General features: G+C 41.6%; 1 protein-coding gene across 1 annotated transcript in view; it reads right to left on the bottom strand.

Annotated features, from left to right (window-relative positions):
- MRC1 (mannose receptor, C type 1) overlaps positions 1 to 23603 on the bottom strand; it is a 70625-nt gene that overhangs the window by 38441 nt on the left and 8581 nt on the right. Inside the window, exons 3-12 of the mRNA XM_015423752.1 lie at positions 23008 to 23181; positions 21316 to 21480; positions 18828 to 18941; positions 17454 to 17600; positions 12899 to 13081; positions 10447 to 10604; positions 7814 to 7931; positions 5860 to 5971; positions 4087 to 4239; positions 1877 to 2072 (exon numbers count right to left, since the gene is read on the bottom strand). Coding sequence (XP_015279238.1) covers positions 1877 to 2072; positions 4087 to 4239; positions 5860 to 5971; positions 7814 to 7931; positions 10447 to 10604; positions 12899 to 13081; positions 17454 to 17600; positions 18828 to 18941; positions 21316 to 21480; positions 23008 to 23181 — 1520 coding nt within the window. The remainder of the gene's footprint in view (positions 1 to 1876; positions 2073 to 4086; positions 4240 to 5859; positions 5972 to 7813; positions 7932 to 10446; positions 10605 to 12898; positions 13082 to 17453; positions 17601 to 18827; positions 18942 to 21315; positions 21481 to 23007; positions 23182 to 23603) is intronic.

Here is a 23603-nt window from a genome sequence, read left to right as displayed (position 1 = left end):
CCCTAGGTGAGGATGGGGGCATGGGTTAAGGAAGCATGCCTAGCTCAGGGGCTGCTGGCCTCTCCTCACCCCCAGGTGGCAGGGGAATCACACAGTGGCCTGCACCCAAGTGTTCCCATAACACTGCCATCCCAGGTTCTTCTCCTTTGCAAGTGGGCTGAGTGATGGGGTTTTACATCAGGCAGCATACAGGTTGCCCAATGCCTTTGGTTTCATTGCCCTGTGTTAAACCAAACCTCTAAAGCTGTAAGCAATAAAGTTGTGGTCTGTTATCCCACACATGGCATTGTCTCAGTTGTTCTGTCTGGCACCCATTCACTGCTGGAACTGCAAATATAGCATTTCTTGGACAGATGAGATGAACCCTATCATTTCTGAAGCATCATGGGACCTTCATGCTTCACTAAAACTTTCCCAGCGTTTCCTCTTGTGCTTACCTTTGTCCTCAAAATACTGATAGAAAGGGTCTATAGAAAGGGAGTATAGAAAGGCATTCTCAGTGGCTGCCTCTCATTGGCACCACCTTAATCTACAGATTTATCAAAAAAGCACAGGCCAATCATATCAACAGCAGGATTAAAGAGGTGAGAGTTCTACCTGGAGTTAATAATGAGGAATGCTATACTAATTAGTTGGTCTGCCCATAGACAGGAAGAATGGTGGTTGTGCAGGATGAAACCAAATCATTGGCACAAGCCACATGGTTGCAGCTTACTCATGTTCTCAAAGTGATGTGGGATCACACTGGAAGAAGTGATTCCCATTCTATTGTGGGTATGCAGCAATCCATGCCACCAAATTTGAAGGTCCCTGGGTGCCCTCAAGAAGACATTACCGAATGTTCAGCTGAAAGCACGCTGCTCTGCAAGAAATTGTGAGCCAGCTGTTTTATGGATGGTCAGTTTTTGTTCTTGAGAGTACATTTACGAAGATACAGGTTCTGCTTCAGAACTTGACTGAGCAGGAATGACTCCTTAAAGCTTAACAAATCACAGACAAATGTAAGCAATAAAGTACAAGAAAGGATCAGGGCCATCTATGAAGGATCCACTTGCAGAAGCATCAAGAAATGGTAGCAACAAAACCCAAGGATGCAGGCTTGCAAGAGGAAAGACACACACTGTCAGGGCTTCAGGATGAGGAAATGACACTCCCAGCACCCTGAAAGGTTTCCTGGCCTGAAGATAGGCAACTTCCATAAACAGTAGATAAGACTACAGATTGTAGTCACACAATCTGGACTCCCCACAAAGTCTTGCTGATATTTTCTATCCCTATCTTTATCTAAGCACTTGCATTGGAAAGATTGCATTTGAGGACTGTCCTGAAAAGAGGGCACCTTTAGGGAAAAGCAATGAGACCCTAGCAATAAAAATGTTCTATCAAAACAGAATTCCCTAGTAGAGACAGGAAGACGGGAAATACAAATGGAGAAAGGGGAATATAGAGCCAAAGCAGGTTCCCTCTGAAACTCAAATGCAACAAATCAGGTATTCAACACTGAAATATAGCATTAAAGGCATTCCTTTAGTAGGGAGAGTGTTCATCAAATATTCTTGGCTTGGCAATTGACTTGGTCAATGGCTGCCCGTATATAACTTTGCAATGTCCACTGATGGCAACAAGCCTGTGATTCTGATTGTTTTTCAGAAGGTTGTTGGGAGTTGGGGAGAGAAAGGACACTTTGTCATGTTTTATTACTCTGAAAATAGGTAGAGTTTTTCCCCATCATGTTAGTGGAGCATTTTTAAAATGTGTCTTTGTATACATAATCCACCCCAACTCTTTCTGATGGGGCAGATTATAAAAATCAACGTATGTACATAAAACAACTATTCAACAAAGCTTGCGCAGATTCCAAAATCAGAAGACGTACTTTGTGGCAGATGTTACTCTGATAACTTGAATGCCAGTCATCGGGGCATTTGGGAGCAGGAGTCGTCACTGGAGGAGGTGGAGGAGTCACTCCTTCAGCCCACTTTTTGCAGAGAAACTTTGCCTTGGTCTCACATTTCAAAAGGTCCCACAATCCACCTGCAATTCCAGTTCTCATGGCCACACAGCCTGGCTTACTTCCTTTGGAACACATGACAAACATAGACAAAACTGCATCATCTAAAGGGACAGACATATCATCCTGCTACTTTCAAACTGTTGTTATGATTACCAGCATAACCACCAGGATTATTTCTGAATACACCTTATACATTTTTCACAAATGATGCCAACCAAATCTCTAGTCATGGGTGTAGTAATTCTAAACTTTTATTGGAAAAAAGCAGAAGACAGCTTTTCTCCCCCAAAACTGATGGTGGCATCAAACAAACATAGCATTTCCTTTCAGTTTAAAAATGCCAGAAAGATACAAGCACCGTTTCCAAAAAACAGCCAGATGATCCCTGAAATTCTTTATATTTATGGATTAGCTCCTTGTGCACTTGTGCAGTTTTACCCAGATCTATTTCATTTGTGGTGGAATAAAACTAATATATTCTTTTGTCAATACAGCCACTCTTTTACTTCGTTCACACTGTATATACCCGCCATTCATGTCCAACTACAGCTATATGGTCAAAACAAGATCTTCCCTATTCAAATCAATTACATGTATGTTGCATAGTAGGCAGACATTAAATGTGGTAAGAAATCCATAACTTTTTCCAGCAACTGCCAGGCATCATAGCAATCATTTCCATGGGTAGTTATGTTAGTCTACTATTAATTTAAAACATTTTTATTCTGCCTTCCCACTCAGTTCAAGGCAGTGAACAGTTAAAAAGACATTAAAAACCAACTTTACAAACAACAGATATACCCAAAAAACAATTGAAACATAAACAGGAAGGAGGGTCAGGAAGGGAATGCCAAACAAAACAAAAAAGTCTTAATCTGCTGGCGGAAGACAAAGGGAATGCCAAACAAAACGAAAAAGTCTTAACCCGCTGGCGGAAGACTGTGATAGAGGGGAACAGATAAACCTAGCATTCCCAACTTCCAGGTAAAACCTGACAATCTCCAGGAATTACGAACGATCTGTTCCCCTAGAGGAAATAGCAGCTGTGGGCATCAGGAAGTGCCTGAGATGCCCACTGCAGACACCAGTCTTGTCCTTTGTTGCATTGTTTTGGGGGATTTTAAATCTAGGCAAGTTCCTGTGATATGGATTATTTAGTACAAGCTGTTGTCTGTATTTTTAAAATAATTTAATTTTTTTTCCAGCAACAAATAGAATGGTGACATACAATTTTAAATCTAGGCAAGTTCCTGTGATATTTAGTACAAGCTGTTGTCTGTAGTTTAAAAATAATTTAATATTTTTTCCAGCAACAAATAGAATGGTGTCATACTTTTAATTTTAAAGTAAAACAAATTTAACCAGGTGAAACACTATGTGAGCATGGTTGGAGGATGAGACTAAGATCTGAGAGGCCAAGGGTCTAACCCAACTCTCCCTTGGAAGTTTGCTAGTGACCTTGGACCTCTCTGAAACATTTATGAACACTAAGGCCATTTTTATTATTGTGTTTAAAAGTTTCTAGAGAAAATATGACTTCATGGGAAATTTATATTTCAGCAGGCTCAGGGTTCGGTGTCCACGCTCTTAACCACTACACCAAACTGTCTCTCTCTAGAGCAAGAGGTTTTCAAAAGCACTAGAATGAGCATTTCCAGAAATCCAAGAAAGCAATTTGCTAGCCACAGAAACTGACAATTTAGCCAAATCACTTTGGAAAAATCATTCCTCAGCATTATTTTCCAAGGGGGGGGGGTGGTGTCTGCCTGAAATTAGTTTTTCTTTTTTCTGTTAAAAAAGGGAGCTTTTTAGAATTCACTGAGTGCTAAATATTGTAATGATTTTTTTCTTTTGCCATTCATTCCCAAATCCAAGCATTTTACTGCATAATCATTTCCTTAGAAATGATTTACACAGAAATAAAGCAGCACCATAATGACTGATGAAATTTATTTCAACATAGGTTTTTGCAAGTCCAAGTGTACTTCCATGCAGAAATAAATGTTGGCATCTTGAAGGTGCTACTTTACTCCTGTGTAATTTTCCTACCCCGATGAGTTTAGTATTTGAACATGCCAGGCATTTCAGAATTCCAGTGAGTGAATTCGACAGCTTCTCCACTGGTCCATTTGAATGTTCCTTTTTCTTCTATGTCTGTAAGACCAATCCAGAAATGGCTTTCAGGCTTAAGCCCAATCAAGCTGGTCAGATAGGCTTGTTCATATCTGCAGGAAAATAAGAATAAATGGCAGGACTGAAATTTCACCATATGTAATTTCTAGGACTAATTTTGTAAGAAAAATATCAAAAAAAGCTATTGAGGCAGCAGCATAAACTCATAAATTGTATATGGATAAACAGTAAATAAACCCATCTTCAACAAAAGGAAGGTGATGTTGCTGAGACAATGCACGTATTCATTTTCCATGTTCTAGTGCTCTAAAAGGCTTGGAAATTGAAGCAGCATGAGGTCTTTTCAGAGCTCTTAAAACTGGGCTTTTCCACGTTCTCATTTTACTCTCTGACCGATTCCACAAAAGCAGTTGTTCCACCCTCGGTCTCCCCCGGTTGAACTGCTTAATTTCCCACTATTTGCTGTGCTGCCGCATTTTTACCCGCATCTCCCCCCCCATTTCCTCCCTGTCTTCTTGATCCTTATTTTTTAGGATCAAGAAGACGTGGAGGAAATCGGGGGGGGGGGATGGGGTGGGGGATGCGGGTCAAAATGCGGCCGCACAGCAAATAGTGGGAAATTAAGCAGTACAACTGGAAAAAATGGGAGACTGAGGGCAGAACAACTGCTTTTGTGGAATTGTTCTCTGCTAAGTTCCTGTTTCTTCAGGGCTTTTTTCCTGTTTCACATGTGTTTGCTCCCTCAAGTGGTTGATTCAATACTACACAGCTTTTTTTGAAGCATATCTCCCCGCAGATTTAACTGCAGGTTTTTATGCTGGAAATAAATCTGCATGATATCGAATTGCCCACGTGAGGGAGCAAAACACATGTGGAACAGGAAAAAATCCCAAAGAAACAGGAAGTAACGGGAGTAAAATGAGGAGAAGAAGAGGAGGAGAAGGAGATTGGATTTATACCCTGCCCTTCACTTGGAGTCTCAGAGCAGCTTACAAACTCCTTTCCCTTTCCCTCCCCACAACAGACACCCTATGAGGTAGGTAGGGCTGAGAGAGGTCTTTCCAGAGCTGCCCTTTCAAGGACAGCTCTGACAGAACTACACAAAATTCAGAAAAGCCTATTGTTAAAATCAATGCATGGGTGCATCTGCACATCATCACATTGTCCCTATGTAGGCTTTTCCATCCTATACAGAGTTACACCCTTCTAGTAGCATTAAAGTCAGTAGGCTTAGGAATCCGGCAGCACTGGTTACCTAGTACCCTGAAAAATATACATGATTTGGTACTCTGAAAAATGCAGGATAATAGGTTGTGCACTCGAAGTTAAAATCTGTACAAGTTGTGTGTATGAAGGCTCTGTATACAATTTAAAACAATTATTTGGAACTGGCACTCATATAATACTCCCGTCACATGCCCCTCCTCCCATCAATCCCCTTCTTCTATAAATTCTACCTCCACCATTGGTATTAACAATACTTAAGGTTTATGTCACCAGTGGCCCTGTTTAATAGTTACTTGTTGCTAGCCAAGCTTTTGAAACCAAATATTCAAAGCAGAAATGAAACTCTGCAATTGGCCCAGAGCAGTACTCATGAGGTACTTCCGTCTTTCCACCAGATCTTGGGGGGGGGGACAAACAAAAACAATGTAACAAGAGTTCTTACCCTGGGAATGGGAAAAAACACATTTGGGGATGGGTGTTCCTACCTATCCTTAACTGCAGTTAGATGAGCTCCATTCTTTTGGCATGTTTCATTTGCTTCAGCAAATGTTGCAAATACATTTCCAACCATGTAACAGTAAAAGCCATGTCTTTGAACTATATTACAGTCAAGATTCGCTAAGGACAAAAAAACAAAATTTAAAGACTCAATGTCAGAAATAGACAAGATCTGGTATCCTCGGCAGATAAACAAATACAAAAGCTATATAAAGCTATACAATAAAAAATCAAGAATGGAAAAAAATGTGGGAAACGGCAAAATTAGTAAGAGCTATACCATATAAAGAAAATGTTTTAAGGCACATAAATATTAATAAAAGAATCACAAACATAATAGATTAACAATGAAAGGAACACAGCCTGGGCAGACACAGAAAGAAATTCAGCTATATGCTGTCTTCAACGTTTTACCATATATGGTGGAGGTGTGATAAAATAACGAATTTTTGGAAAATGGTAAAAAAAATTGATAAAAGATATCACAGAAATAGAGCTGCAGCTTATCCCTGAAAGTTACCTGCTTAATATGCTTCCAGATAAAACAAATAGAGTTGATAGATGTATTATGTTATATATTCTCACGATAAGCAGAATTCTCATAGCAAAAAAATGGAAATCAGACATACTACCCAAAAAAGAAGAAATAATGGAAAAAATATTCGAAATAGCAGAAATGGACAGATTAAATATGATACTAGCAGGAAGAGACGATAATGTTTTTAAGAAAAGATGGTTTAAAGTATATAAGTGGTTTGAAAAAAATGTATAATGATCACTCCGAAAAACGATATGTATAAACGGAAAGTATTTTGATTTCTTTTTTGTTGGAAAAAACATAAATAAATTCTATAAAAAAAAAAGAATGGGGTTTTGCCAGAGGTGTGTGTATGGGGAGGGGGCTACATGCCCTGCAACCAGTGTTCCCGCTAAGCTGAGTCAGTGTGAGCCAGCTCACAGTTTTTTAGCACCTGGCTCACACATTTTCATCTTAGCTCAGGAAGGAGGGCTCCAGAGCAAACTAATTTTATGCAGCAGCCAAATCGCTCACTCACAGCTTTAAGGCCAGAAGCTCACAAAGTAGAATTTTTGTTCGTGATTCTCCACAGCTTAGAGAAGGCATTGCCTGCAACCACTAGGTAAGGCTACTTATGTGCTGTTTGTGTAAGCCAAGCTGGCCTTGGCTGGGAGGGTGGGGTAGAAATCTGAAAAATAAAATAAAAATAATTAAAAAATAAAAATTAAATAAAATATGCCAAATTTGTAAAGAGGCACTTTCCTGCAGGAATATCTGTTACATTAAGGGTATAATTTTATAAGGATCTAAACACGCAGGATGTATTAAAGCCCCTCCTCTGCTTTCTTATCCAGCCAATTAAACTGCCACCTCATTTTTCTTCACTGTCAGCTTGAATTCTATTGTTAAAACAAATATAGTTTGTATAGGTTTCCATTCATGGTATAGCAGGATTGTCAGCCTCCAGGTGGAGCCCAGAGATCTCATGGAATTACAACTGATCTCCAAACTATACAGATCAGTTCCCTTGGAGGAATGGTGCTTTGGAAGGTGGACTCAACGGCATTATACCCCACGGAGGTCCCTCCCCCCTTTAAACCCTAACCTTACCCAGGTTCCATCCTCAGATATCCAGGAATTTCCCAACAAGAAGTTGGCAACCCTATTATATAATAGGGCTTTGAAGGCCTGTTGACAATGAGAGATGGGTATGGCTAATCTAGACTTTATTCGCCTGTGTTAATTTTGCTCTGATCTAGTGATGATCATCAAAAAGATTTAATTTCTTGGTTAATAAGAGCTGGCAGGCTTTGTAGAAATGCTGGAGTATCAAAGAATATAGTAAATATGTACATTTTTCTGTTATCGTTTAGATTCTGGTGTATTCATCTGGAACTGGGATCTTCATATTACCAATCTAATACTTACTCTCCGGCAGCCTTCTTCAACTATTTCTTGTTCCCCTGGAGATTCTTTCAATGGTTTCCTTTTGCAAATGGATCCAAGTTTGACATCACAAGGTTGATCTGCCCAATACCCATTCTGCATAGAACACAAGAAGGAAGTTTATTAGACAACAGTCCCACGATGATTTCATTGTTACAGGTTTTCATGGTTTTCCTCATGAATCTTGACTCAGTCATCTATATCTTGGTAATGTTCAGATAAGATTTCTTGTACCTAAAGCTGCCTTTGAAAAGTTATCTGAAGCTTCACTGGTCCAAAATGCAGAGGCCAAACTATTAACCGGATGGATTTGTCATAAAGAGTACATTTTGCCAGTGGCACTCAAAGACCTGCATTGGCTTCCAGTTTGTTTTCAAGCACAATTCAAAGAGCTGGAATTCACTGCTGACCCTGTCATCTATAATCCTCTCCCTGCATACCATGTACACCAGCTTACCTAAAGATTCGGCGTCTCCCATATAAACCTGCCCAATATCTGAGAGCATCATTAGAAGCCCCTCTCTGGTTTCTTATTTCTTCTGAAGTGAGCAGATTATACTGAAGAGAGATGGCTATTTCTACACTTGCAGGTCATTAGCTGAACTCCTTTCTGAAACATGTTCAAATTGCTGTCATTGTTTACTCACCAGGCAAAACCTGTCTAAATGTCCAAGTCTTGGTAACTGAGTTTTCCTCCTCATTCCATTGCTCTGTTTTGTTCATTTGTTTTAATATCTATATGGTTCAGTTCCTGCTTTTACTTTATTTCCTGGGGGGGTTATGTAAACTGCTCTTTTAATTTGTCGTTTCATTATAACTTGTCTTTTATTGTAAGCCACCTGATGTGTCGTTTAGTCAAAAGGACAGCATATTAGTTTGAAATAAATGTGATTTCCCCCCCCCCTGTATGAAACTGAAAGCTGGGATCAGGATCTACAGCATGTTGATTTGATCTTTCTCTTGTTTCCTTTGGGGGTTTTTTCTGTCAAAACAGACATATTGATCCGGTGAATATCCGTACAATAACTATGGATTAATATGGGATGCATCAGATATGGCCAGGTTAGAGTGGGGATAGGAAACACATGTGTTTCCTAACACAGCCCTCTTGCTTACAGGGTTACTGAATCAGAGCAATGGCCAGGGTCCAGCCTACCTGAGGGACCGCCTTTCTCCATATGTTCCCCCAAGGGCACTTCGGTCGTGAGGGTGTCATCTCCTGGAAACTCCAGGCCCGAGAGAAGTTAAATTGGCAGCGACCAGGACTAGGGCATTTTCGGTGGCGGGTCCTACCTGGTGGAAGGAGCTCCCGGAGGAGATCCGGGCCCTGCGGGACCTTTCTCAGTTCCGCAGGGCCTGTAAGACGAAGCTCTTCTGCCAGGCTTTTGAGTAGAAGCCGCCGCCACCGCTATTCCACCTGTACCCCCTATGCCCTGGCATACTAACATCTGATTGCCTGGCCCCAGGGTGGAGCGAGGTGCTTGGACACGCCTCTGAGGACAAGATCGTAGGACGTAGCTATGTGAGGTTAAGATCTCCCCTTCTTGCTTAAATTTTGTTGTAATTTGTTATGATATTTTATTGTAATTTATTGTTTTTAAATCATATGTTATTGCTTTAACCCGGCACTCAGTGCCCTCGTTAGCCGCCCTGAGCCTGCGGGGTAGGGCAGGATATAAATGTAAATATAAATAAATAAAATAAAATAAATAAAAGCTATTTGTTTGGATCATGCTGTTGAACTGCTTGTATTTCCCTGCAGATATGCCCAGGGGAATGGGTGTCACTGCATGCTGACTGTTCATTGTACAGAAAATAATATTAGCTAGGGGGATTTGAACCCATCCCTCAGTGGAGCTTAACTTCATGTATCCTGGTTCATCATGGAGTGCTTCTAACTGCTGGGCTACAGCTTCAGAATCTAAGAGGTAAGAAGTGCAGTTTCCTCTGACTGGGAATACTATGAGTTCTTGAGACCTGTGAGGTCATCTCAGTGGATTAGATGAGTTTATCAGGCAAGTCATTACACTGCTATCTGCCAATTGGTGTTCTACTTGCAATGTATTGACTGGTAAATTGCTGTGCAGTTGCTATGAACTTTGTTGAATATTTCGGGGGGGGGCCTAACTGGGCCTATCACAAAAGTACAAGTAGATATTTTGGTGGGGACCTAGGATTAGGCTTGTCTGAGGGTTTGTACTCAAGGGGTTGGATCCAGGCTAATTGGGAATTTCTGGTGATTCCCCCTTTCTGCTGAAGAGCCCCCTCATGTCATTCCTATCTTCCAGGAGCAGCACTTTGTAGAATTCAGTGGACTGCATTGGGATAGGGAGGGAGAAATTTTCCATTCTGCCTTTGGGAAATTTAGTCTGGATCTAACCCAAGTACATCTTATAATGTGAGAACCACAACAAACAGCAGAACGTTTCCGTTGAATTTATAGAGTACATCTTATAATGTGAGAACCACAACAGCAGCAGAACATTTCCGTTGAATACCATCTTTCGCAAGATATCACCGGAAATCTACTTCCAAACAGCAGTCATGGCCATTGAGTAATATATCCTGTTACAGGAGAAAGAGTTAGAGGTAAGCAACTAGAGTATTTTACCTTTCCTTTCATAACTACACAGTCTTCTTGCCTGTTGCTATCATGTGTTGGCTCACCGGGCAGCCATTTGGTATACAGGACAGGGGTCCCATCACTCCATTCAAAGTACATTTGAATCCTGAGGTCATTCAATCCAATCCACAACTCATCACTTGGTTCTAGCATGAAAAGACATGAAAAATTATTATCCATTGGACATAGAAAAGAATATGACTATATTCTATGCATGTGCAGGATCAAGCAATTGCTCCTTGGGTTATGACTATATTCTATGCATGTGCAGGATCGTTAAGCAATTGCTCCTTGGGCTGCCAACCTGCAGGCAGGGCTGGAGATCTCTCGCAGTTAAAACTGGTCTCCAGACTACAAAGATCAGTTCCTCTGAAGAAAATGGCTGCTTTGAAGGGTGGAGCCTATGGTATTATACCCCACCGATGTCCCTCCCCCACCCAAAGCCAGCCTTCCCCTAACTCCAGTAGCCAAATTGCTCGCTCACAACTTTCATACCAGTAGCTCACAAAGTAGGATTTTTGCTCACAAAACTTTACAGCTTAGAGGGAACATTGGTGGCATCTACTAGTTTTACTTACTGTGTTTGTTAACTTATGCTTCATCAGGGATTCAGCCTTGTGTGAGTTTTACTGAGCTAACATGTTCAATAGCATATATCTTACATGTAGAGAAAGACAGGCAGGGAAATGGGATTACACTGAGGTTATGAAAATCCTCTGTATGTAGGCCCTGCATTTTGGGTGGTTTGCATTATATTCCTAGTTCATAGCATTACAATATCAAAGGAGTGTCTTCTACTGGTAGTTTTCTGATTTCAACAACAACAGCAAAAGCCTTGTACAATATCTGGATGTTGACATAGTAAAAGAAAGGAACTGTGTTGTTAACAGCTTGGCAGTGCTTAACTGCCTTATCCCATCTTGCAAAAATGGCAATTGATGCTGAGTTACTAAACACATGCCAAAAGGTAGCAGGTGTTTCCAGTGACCTGATTTACTAAGGATGAGAGGCTACTGCCAAGACTTGTACTCAGCACTTCCTCTGACTAATTCAAAATTCAGGCAAAACGTCTATCAGTTGGCATCAAGCACCTATTTGTCATTATAGTATTCGCCTCATGACAGAGATATTGCTTTTTAATGTTTTTTTCCATTGCTCTTGCATTCCTGTACCTTACACAGTGCTTTTCTGTTTGGTCTCAAAGGAATGTTTTGTCTACTCCCTCCTTTTTGTCATGTTATAAATATCCACGGCAGTACATACACTGCAAAGAACAGAATCTAGCCATCTAGGACAGAACATTATACAGCCTAATACAAAATCCTCTGAGCCTCAAGTTGCATTAAAATAAAAACATGTGTTTGGACCTCATGGTTATAAAGAAACATGTGCCACATCTTGTAAGGCCTAAGGAGACACACTTTCAGAACAAATCTGTATTAATGTACCCATCTCTACACTATCTACACACTTTGCCACCATGTATTTGCTGTGGTAAGAGACAAAAAAAATGTATCTTAATGAAAAGGAGATTCTGGATAAGCTGATTTCTATACTACTGCATTCCATGTCTTTTCTACACCTGTATAGAATTTCACTGCATGCACAGCCTTACTAAATCTATCCACAGGTACCCTGTAGATCACATTCAGACTTTTAAGATTCTGCCTCACTACCTCTCATCTTCCACATTTCCTTCAGTTCCTTAATTATGTACAACTACCTCCACTGCATAACTCACTCACTCTCAGTCTATAACATAATCCCCATACTTGCAATAAATATAATACCACAAGCACAAGACTCATGAGATTATGCAGGGAGCATCACATTTCCCCTCCTCTAATAATTCTACTTTCCCTTCTCTTGAAAAACTTTTCTGACTTCTTTCTCTCCTTTCTGTCCATCAGCCAATCTACTTTTATTTGCCCCACTGTCTTCAGTTTTCCCTCCTTCCCTCCGTAAACAGCCCTGTCCCCTCCGCCGTGCCTTTTACCTACAGAAAACCAAGGTTTGAAGGTCGGCAACCCTCACATTAGCCCCTGAGCATGCATTCATTACTTAAAGGAACAGCTATTGCTTCTATTATTTGGGAGTTTTTAAAGTCCCCAAAGTATTTGTATTTAGATTTCAGGGTTTTCTGCAAACTTGGGGCTTTTTTTCAGGTTGGTAGAAAGATCTTCCTTGTCCATTCATGGGTGTCCAGTCTCTGGATTTAAGTATCCACAGATGGGGCCATATTGAGAATTAGATATCCTGATGTGCTGATCTTTAAGGACATGATGGGACAGAGCTGAAAATACCAAATTAAAAAATGCTGACGTTTGCATCAAATCTATCATCTTCATGCTTTTAATGAAATCTACTATTGTAAATAACAAAAAACACACACTAATTGTTAGAACTGGATATTAATTAAAAAACCTTCACAAATACTCACGATAACCAAGCTGAGAAATTATAAAGCTGTACTCTTCTACATTGTGGACACTTGCCAGATCTCCTCCTTCCTTTCTACAGAACGCTAAAGCATCATTCCAAAAGTTGATTTCTCTGTTAATCTTATAACAGAAGCCTGCATATGATATCCATCCATCAGGACACTGAATTGGCACATTTGATTCTGAGGGGAAGACAATAATAATTGTAGAATCATTGGGAGTACACAAAATGTTGTACTGATGCACATGTGCATAGATACATACTCCTCATTCCTGGTAGTGGCTCTCTGTTCTTGTTTATTTATCATACCATCATTATGTTCACATGTCACAACAAGGTACAATTAAGCTTTGTTTGAGCACAAAGAGAATGTGGCTGTGCTCGTGTGCACCTCTTTGTTCTTCCTTCCTCTACCTCTCAGAACACAAGTGAACACCCCAAAGTTTGATCTGGCTCCTATTTACCCTGACATTTGAATGCAAGCAATTCAGCAAGCTGGAGTTCCCCTCCAAAAGCCAGATTACCATCCTTGGTAGCCAGTTTGGTGCAGTGGTTAAGAGCAGTGAACTCAAATCTGGAGAACCAGGTTTGATTCCCCAGTCCTCTACATGCAGCCAGCTGGGTGACCTTGGGTCAGTCACAATGCTCTCAGAGCTGTTCTCTCAAGAGCAATTCTCTCAGAGCTCTCTCAGCTCCACCTACTTCACAGGGTGTCTGTTGTGGGGAGAGGAAGGGAAGGAGATTGTAAACTCCTCTGTAAATCCAACTTCTTCTTCTTTGTGAGATTCCAGTTTACAGCCCCAGCTTGTATCCCAGCCTCTAGTGTGTTGAGGTGGGTGGAACAATGTGCAGACATAAACACAGCCACATACTGTGGTTGCACTCAAATGAAGTTTAATTGCAGCTTGTCATGACACCTGCATGCAGCTCTTCATCCAAAGATCTCAGTATGGTTTTCAAATTATTCCCAGTTGACCATCCAGGCCAGCCTTCCTTCCTTTTGTCTCTTCCCTCAAGACCCTGGGCTGGGCCAGCATAAAAAAAATATGATAATGTGACAGGGTGGGACAGCCATAGACCAACAAATAAGAAGAAAATAGATGTAGGGGCTGCTCATTTCAGCAGGAAAGAAAGAAGAACCCAAGGGGAAATCCTGTGCATGAGGGAGGGAAGAGGGTGAGATCACCATAACATGGTACACTGTTTATTGTGCCCTTTCTTCATGAAGCTAAGAATGCCTCTATAGCGCTCCTTTCCTCACGTGATCTACATAGGGTTGCCAAGTCGCGGCAGGGGATCGTATGTCTTCGCAGAATCCGTGCTGCAGGGACGGCGAGATGCGTTGCACCCGCTGTCGCCAGGATTTGACGCAACGCGTCACTCTGGCAACGGGGCTCCAAACAGCCCCGTTGCCAGAGCGACGCGTAGCGTCATGTCCTGGCGACGGCGGTGCAACGCGTCTCGCTGTCCCCACGGCATAGATTCTGCAAAGACATGCGGATCCCCCGCCGCGATTTGGTGAGATTCGGGAGCCCTAGATCTACATGTGATCTAGGTTAGGTTGAGAAAGAGTGACTGGCCAAAGGTCACCCACTGAGTTTCTGTGGCAAAATGGGGAGGTGAACAAAGGTCTCTCAGATCCCAATCTATCACTCTGACCACTGCACCATGCTGGTACATAAACTGATCACTTAGGGACAAAGAATACAGGTTAAAGGGGAACTTTTTAAAGATGCATTGCAAATTATTCATGTGTTGCAAGCAATCAAGGGTTAAAAATAACCACCACCTAGCTTGGGTTTGAACATGTTAGTTCAACACAGGCATATGCTTTGTACTACCTGCTGAGAATCCATTGCTCATTTATGTATAAGTTAGTCTGATTCTTCAGTGGGGATGTTAGTGAGCCAACTTTACTGTATGCAGGATTGCAACCATGGCACAGTGTGGTTGCATTTAATGCAATGATCAGAAGTCCGGTGCATCAGCATGAAACTGCTGCACAGACCATGCTTAGTAAATTGCAAATGTATTGGTCATGTCACAAAAGGAAAATGCATAAAAACATTCTGTAAATGGATTTAGGAAACACCTGGGCATATTTGCAAAGGTAGTTGGAAATCATGACAGGAAACTGACAAAGCATGACAGAGAGGGATATTTACCAAAATATACTCTTAAAGTGAAGTGGCTTTTCCTGTGCCACCCCCCCTTTTTTTGGATGTCAAGTCACAGCTGACTTCTGGTGACCCCATAGGGTTTCCAAGGCAAGAAACTAACAGAGGTGCTTGTCATTGCCTGCCTCTGTGTCACGATCCTGGTATTCTTTGGTGGTGGTCACACATCCAAATTTTGATCAGGGCTGACCTTGCTTAGCTTCTGAGAGCTGATGAGATTGGGTTAGCCTGGGGTATCCAGGTCAGGGTATGCCACCCATTACTAATGCAACATTTGCTGCCATATTTCTCTGCAATACAAGTGTTTCCTTTTCAAAGTGAAATAGGGTATTAAAGACCAGCACAAAGGCAGAGTCATCTTACCGACAATATGCCAGCTGACGTGCTTTGGGCTCCCCTTCAGCTGAAATGAATTTCAGCATTTCAGAAACCATTCTCGAAAGGAATACTGGGGCCACCGACAAACTGGTGAGCAGTCTTCCTTCTGCTAAGGAATCAGTCAGACCAAAGCCACCACCTTGCTTTGCAACTCTAGGAAGACCCCTCCCAACCCCTAATTTTGTAAACACCTGCTACAGTTGATAGCAATAGTGCCATGAGGCAAAAAAATGGCACATACTGCCAGAGAAGACATCAGCAACTCTGGAAAAAAGTTCATGCAGAAAAGACCAGAGACATGAAGCCTTTAGCATCTGGAATGGTGCCACAGCAGCATAGCAAGTACCATGTACCCTGGAATATCACATGCCCCTGGGAAGACTACATTCCCCATGATCTCTAATACCTGAGGCACTGCTGTATCAGTTTTCCAGACATCAGCAGCTCTCAATGCACTATCTATAGCCATCATTTGCAACTGAATTGTCTATCCTTCCCCCCCCATGGATCACTGCCTTGTCGTGGCGAGGGGGCTTGCATGGTTCGATGAGGCTGTGGGCTATGCCGTGGAGGGCCACCCAAGATGGACAGGCCACAGCAGAAATTTGGAAAATGCAACAGTGGCCACAGGATTGGAAAAGGTCAGTATACATTCCAATCCCAAAGAAGGGCAATGCCAAGGAATGTTCAAACTATCGCACAATTGCACACATATCACATGCTAGCAAGGTCATGCTCAGGATCCTACAAGCTAGGCTTCAGTACGTGGATAGAGAACTGCCAGAAGTACAAGCTGGGTTTCGAAGAGGTAGAGGAACTAGAGATCAAATTGCCAACATTCGCTGGATTATGGAGAAAGCAAGAGAGTACCAGAAAAACATCTACTTCTGCTTCATTGACTATGCTAAAGCCTTTGACTGTGTGGATCACAACAAACTATGGCAGGTCCTTAAAGAGATGGAAGTACCAAACCACCTCACATGTCTCTTGAGAAACCTGTATAAGGATCAAGAAGCGACAGTTAGAACCGGATATGGAACAACTGATTGGTTTCGCATAGGAAAAGGAGTACAACAAGGATGTATATTGTCACCTTGCCTATTTAATATATATGCAGAGTACATCATGCGAAATGCTGGCCTGGATGAAGCACATGCGGGAATTAAGATTGCTGGGGAAAAGATCAACAACCTCAGATATGCAGACGATACCACTCTAATGGCAGAAAGTGAAGAAGACGTCAAGAGCCTCTAGTGACAGACTTCACATTCCTGGGATCCAAGATCACTGCAGATGGTGATCAGCCGTGCAATTAAAAGACGCCTGCTCCTTGGGAGGAAAGCGATGGTGAACCTAAACAGCATGATAAAAACTAGAGACATGACCCTGCCAACAAAAGTCCGCATGGTCAAAGCAATGGTATTCTCAGTGGTCATGTATGGCTGCGAGAGTTGGACTGTAAGGAAGGCCGAGTGTCGAAGAATAGATTCTTTTGAACTATGTTGCTGGAGAAGACTCTTGAGAGTGCCTTGGACTGCAAGGAGATCAAATCAGTCAATCCTAAAAGAAATCAACCCTGACTGTTCCCTGGAAGGCCAGAAAATGAAACTGAAGCTCAAATACTTTGGCCACCAAATGAGAAGGGAGCACTCACTGGAGAAGACCCTGATGCTGGGAAAGATTGAAGGTCAAAGAAGACGGGGACAGCAAAGGATGAGATGGTTAGACAGTGTCATCGATACAATGAACATGAAATTGAGCAAACTTCAGAGGACAGCGGAAGACCGGAAGGCCTGGCGTGATCTGGTCCATGGGGTCACGAAGAGTCGGACTCGACTGTGCGACTGAACAACAACAACAACCCCCCCCCAAATCTGTGCCCAGATCTGTACCAATTGTTTTGAAAGGCCTCAGAAATGCACCTGAGCTTAAGTAAGAATCCTTTTATTCTTCTCTCCCCCCCTCCAACAAGTTTTTAAATTGTATTCACTTGTTTACCTGAAGGAATAGTGAATGAATTCAGAGTGGCATTTCCTTTTTTACAAATATAGCCAAGTTTCTTGTTACATTCTAGGCTTTCCCATTTGGCAGCTTTTGAAGGATTAAGTGTTCCACAGGATTTTCCTGGCTCTGGGGAAGGGCTTCCTTCAAGGAATGGAAACAAGGAAGAATATTCACATACCCTTATTGTCAAATAACAGCCTTCACTGAAGAACTACTTTTAGCCAATGAACACATTCAGGGTATTTGCTATAAAATTTCAATTCATTCATCACACCAGCAAAATGACCCAAGGGGCCATTTTATTTATGGCAAAATAATCAGCTAAGCATATTACCTACAATCCTACAATCACTAACTGGAAGATATCAGGTCCTTAATTTTATGATGAGCACATGAGCAGTGGGTCATCACAAGCAGAGGGACTACATATTGCTTAATTTAAATGTGATGCCTGGCATGCATAACCAAATGTATCTCTGCAGCATTCCCACCAAAGGTGATGAAAGAATAAAATATTTCTACTACCCAAGCAGGGCTGCACAATTTGTAATCCACTAAATCAAAGACAACCTGCCAGCCACATGGAGTGGCTTTCTGGTGATTTGTTATCATCCAAACTATAAATGGTGCTAGAATTCTAGAACTTCAGAAGTGGTTTTGGCCCTGAAAAGAAGCCGTGGTGAACAGTATAATATGGATGGGGACCACAGAGTGCTGGGGGAAGGGGGGGACTTAATGCTCCTTTCCATGCTGTCAAAAATGGAACTCCCCATTCCCAGCAGCTTTAAGCCCATTAAGGAAAAATGGAAATATCCATATTCTCTGCCTTTCAACTCTACCAGGGCTTAAAGCAACTTGGGGCTAAGGGAAGCAACCCATACAGGTCCCCCAATTACTGCTGCTTTTTACATGTCTTGAATTTTGAGTACAGTCCAATGTAATTTTTGTCCAATATAATTTTGGGTACAGTCCAATGTAACTCCAATGTAATTTCTGGCTTGGATGTAAGCAATCTGTTTGTGGCCCCGGCTTTGGGCAGGTGCAGATGCAAAGAACATGGCTGCAAGAAGATGTGCATCTGGACCAGTGGGTCAAATGTTGTATAGACATGCCTTAGAGGAAATGAAATTTCCAAATAATTTTGTGCTCCGGAGAGCCAAGAATATCAAAACAAAACCAGAATTTCAAGAAGAGTATGTTGAAAGAAAGCATTACAAGTTGCGCTATCAGTGGAGAAAATTATTTTGAAAGACTTTTTTGGACTATAGATATAATATTTAGAATAAATTAACAAAAAGAGAAAGACATCATGTACCCAAGCACATGAGAGCAATCTACTACAGGCAAAACAGCTATATTAGTACTTACCTGGGGCCCAATTTAAGTATCTGAAAGCATGGCCACCACTCCATTGCCACCCACTATCAAAGTCCAAACTGTTGAGACCAAACCAGAGTTCAGTAGTCAACTTTGATGTCAACCCTAGGTAAGAATACAAAGCGCAGCAAGTGGTCATTTCCAGGAATAGACTCCACAGAGAGCTGCAACAATTACAGAATACTGGACAGGGCTAAGTAAACAAAAACATAGGAGTGGAAGAGAATATTCATTGAAAATGTTTCCCATTGCTACAACACTATGATGCATAGGGATGAACACAAACTGGGAAACTGTGGTTCGGTTCATGGTTCATGGTAGGGATGTGCATTTGGTTCATTTGAACCGAATGCACCCCCGAAAATGGCCCATTCAGGCCCCTTTCGGGCTGCTGCAGGCCGATTCAGATTCTTTGATCTGAATCGGCTTGCCGCCAAATTGCCAGCAATTCGGCCCCGCTACATCCTATGGGCCATTGAAGTCAATGGCAAAAACATAGGGTATATTTTGGGGGGTTTGAGGGAGAGGCTCCAAACTCACAGGGTAGCTGCTGGAGCCTCTCCCCAAGATACCCACCATGTTTCAAGAACATTGAATAAGGGGGTACAATTCTACGAGCCCCCAAACAGGTTGCCCCATCCTCTCCATTGTTTTCTATGGTGGGAAATTGACATGCAGGAGTCTTTCTGCCAGCTGAGATTGATCCTGCCCAATTCGGCCGAATCCAAATCAGGCTGAATTGTTTTGGGTTTTTTGCACACCCATAGTTTGTAGCATGCCCCATTCACAAATCATGAACTGTCACAAACTTTTAGGGGCCAAACAAACTGGTTTGGTTCATGAGGTTCGTGACCCAGTAGAACTGCCCCCTGGCATGCTGGAGACACCAAACTTGCAGGGGAACTTTAGCTGACTCTCCTTTACCTGCCCTCCAAGTTTGGCGAGGACTAGATTTACAGGGTCCAACCACCAGTCATTTCCCCCAGAAAGCACTTTCCTGGGGGCACCTTCTTTGGGGGGACATAACTTGGGCTCTGTAAATCCAATCCTCACCAAACTTGGAGGACAAATAGACCACTGCAAGTTTGGTGTCTCTAGTTTTAACAGAATCCATTCTATACACTCCTGAATCTGAACCTGTCAAAATGACTGCCTGTCAACAGCAGTACAAAATTTCCTTTTGGAGCATCCACTGCTGTCATAGGAGGTCTGTGTTGCTATTTAATCCTGTACAGCAACTTCCAGACCTGCCTGTTCAGTTTTGCATGCTCCTCCTTAGCATGAAAGCATCCAGGTTACAGAGTTCTTATTGTATGAGGAGAGAATTTTTTCCTTCTATATTCTCATTTTCATGGGCTGTTTTTGATTTATTTATTTTACACAGGGTTTTTTTCTGGTATTGCTTCTGTTTTTGACATCCAACATGGGGAAACACTTGAAAACAGAACAAGGGCGAGAAATGGGAACAAGCTTGGGTAGGATAGCAATAGCAACAAAGGTTATATACATATGCTATGATGTGATTAGCATGTGAGAATTTCTATTTTATACCACTTTTCCAATGAGTTTTAAAGCAGTTTCCAATAAAAGATGTATAGTCCAGCCTTCACTTCAAGCAAATGGCTACTCCAAGAATGAAATCATAAGAGCAATTAAACCAAAGGCAAAACAAACAACTGAGGAAAAACAGTCTCTCACAGGAAAAGTATTTTTGCCATATATCAAAGGAATCACTGATCAGATGGGAAAACATGTGAAAAAACACAACTTACAAACAGTATTCAGACCCACCAGAAAAATACAACAGATGCTACGATCGGCAAAAGACAGAAGAGACCCCCTCACTTCTGCAGAAGTATACCACATACCATGCAGTTGTGGACAGGTTTACATTGGGACCACACAGCATAGCATTCAGACAAGAACAAAAGAACATGAAAGACACTGCAGACTGGGCCAACCTGAAAAACCAGCAGTGGCTGAACATAGCCTAACTCAAACAGGATACAGTATCTTATTCCAAGACACTGAAAGGCTGGACAACACATCCAATTACCATGTCAGATTACACAGAGAAGCCACTGAAATTCATAAACATAAACACAATTTCAACATGAAAGAAGAGATCTTAAAAATAAACACAAAATGCTCTACATCTTACAATAGCACTACAGATAAGATTAGAATTTCAACAACCAATCCATATGCGAAAGAACCTCCTCAGGAAAGCTCCTCTATTAGCATGTCACAGCCTGGGGGACTCCTTCAAGATAATGACTCAGCCCTACTCAACCTTCCTGAGAAGATGTACATTACCTACCTACCATTTTTCTTCTCACCTTGACATCTTTCTGTGTTATACCTCTGAGGATGCCAGTCACAGCTGCTGGCGAAATGTCAGGTCCTAGAATGCCAAGACCACGGCCATACATCCTGAAAAATCTACAACAACTAAAATCTTTACACATTGGTAACTTACCTGCCAAATACATTTGCTCATGTAATTCTGTGATGCACAACAACTCTGCACTTTGTTGCTGACAACTTTTCCTTGCTTGGTACCAAGTAAGAGCAGATTCTGAATTTATCTGGTACTGTACCCCAGACAAAGGGTCTGTATCCCACAAGCGGTCAATGACATTAGCTGGAGGGAGAACCAAGAAACATTTTCACTGTTCATTATGACAAGAACAAAGAAAATGAAAGATAAGTTGTGCAGACTAAAACCACTATCCTGAAATGACATACATGTTGGAGTAAGTGATGTCTGTTGGATATACATGTAGGACATGAAATGACATACATGGAATAAGTGATGAGCCTGCTTGTGGGGTAGGGTGGGATTTAAAAAATTGCACAAATAAATAAATATGGCTGGTGTACAAAAGGATACAAAAAGGTACAAAAAAAAGAGAAGAATCCAACAGGGGACAGAGCAAGACTAGTTAGGATAGTCGGGTCAGCACCTTTCTTTCCCAGTATGTGTGATTCCTTGTCTGTCTCCAAATTGCTACTCTTAAAGCAATATCCTCCTCCTTCTCGTAAGTTCCACACAACACAGCTCTCTCTCAGGGATGTAGCTAGGAATCTATCTTTACTCTTTAGTACCAAATATGTTAGTTTCTGAATAAAGCTTTCTCTATACTTTAATCAGCTTGTGTGCCTTTGTTGTGCAATCACTCTGCCAACAATACATGCTTATTTCTCAGCTGAGATCCAAGAAATGCACCAAGTGAGTCTTCATTAAATCTCCCAACACAGGAGCTGTATTAATAGTATTTAAATCATGTGACAGTTTCTCTCCTGGATTCTGTCAGGAAAAATGGGTTGTGGTCCTTATCTAAACAATTGTGGTATTATTTCTTAACTAGCTGACCCACAACTAGGGGTGTGCATTTGGCATAAACCAAGTCTTCCTCCCCTCCTCCATCTATTTGCTTTCTTTGTTTCTGTTTCTCCCTTTCTTTCTCTCTCTCTCTCCTTCTTTCTTTCCACCTCTTTCATTATTTCAACCTTTCTCTCTTCCTTCCTTCCATCTTCCCTCCCCCTCCCTCCCCATCTACTCTCCCTCTCTCTTTCTTAGACAAATATCATTAGCAAACAAATAAATATCATTGGACAAATAGATATCATTATCAATATCTGTGTTTACCCCTTTTGTTTTTATTTTTGGCAGTCTCATTTAATGCATGCCAGGGGGCAGTCTACCACATCATAAACCTCATAAATCGAACTGGTTCATTTAGCATCACAAAGTTCACGACGGTCCATGATTCATGAACCACGAATGCCACAAACCATGAGCTGAACTGTGTTTTTCCATTTTATGTCCACCCTAATTATGTTAGTGTGTAATGTGCAACAGATAAGTGTCAGTAGGTCAGCAGTCAATTCCATATGTCCCCCGTGTTAGACCTTACAGTCTAAAAATAGTAGTGGCTGCTTCCCCAAGTTTATCATATTGCTAGACATAATTAACATGGTTGGTAATTGCCATATTATAAGCTCTCTGTGATCCAGCTATCATGCAGATAACTGGATAGGCGGAATAAAATGTAGTTAATTAATAGCAGTGGAAGAGAATCTTTGGATCTAGTCCTATATGACATAACAATTTTACATAACAATCTATTCCATGAACTATTTTTTTTTTACATTCTGCAGAGCTTACATTTTAGCGGACAAAATCCATAAAGCTTTTCTACATCAAAGTTTCTTGTGGTTGAACACCAGAGCAAGCCATCTGATCTGCCCTCATTCGTACAATCAGCATACCATTTGCCAAGAAATTGGAATGGGAAAACACATGGTGCCCCTTTGCCGTTGCCTTTCAAGGTAAACGTATCTGAAGAAAGAAGGAACAAGTTTTTGAAAAGCTGAAATAAACACAGAATCTTTCACCTTATTATTGTTATTATTATAGTTATTATTTAAAACTTCCCTCTTCCAAAATGGGACAAGACCTTAAAGCACAAATCAAGCACCTGAAAACTGAACCTGTGATCTGCCCCTGAACCACAACCACTCTCCATTTGCATGTGTCGCTCAGTTTACACTGCATGCTGTGGCATCTTTCACTCATATGAATGGATGTCATGCTCTATCCCAGCAATCCCAATGTGGAGCATTGACCATGGCTCCTGCCAATATGGTGCCCGCTTGCTTCTTGACGTGTGTGTGTGTGTGGCAGGGAAATCAAAGTATCTTGAATCAAATAGAACAAAAGAATGCTTCAGGTTACTCCTTACCAGCAGAATGACTGCTGAA

Source organism: Gekko japonicus, unplaced genomic scaffold (assembly GCF_001447785.1).
Source record: "Gekko japonicus isolate JY-2015 unplaced genomic scaffold, Gekko_japonicus_V1.1 scaffold94, whole genome shotgun sequence".
Classification (NCBI taxonomy): domain Eukaryota; kingdom Metazoa; phylum Chordata; class Lepidosauria; order Squamata; family Gekkonidae; genus Gekko; species Gekko japonicus.
Note: the sequence above shows the minus strand (reverse complement) of the source record. Positions and strands in the feature narration are given on the sequence as shown.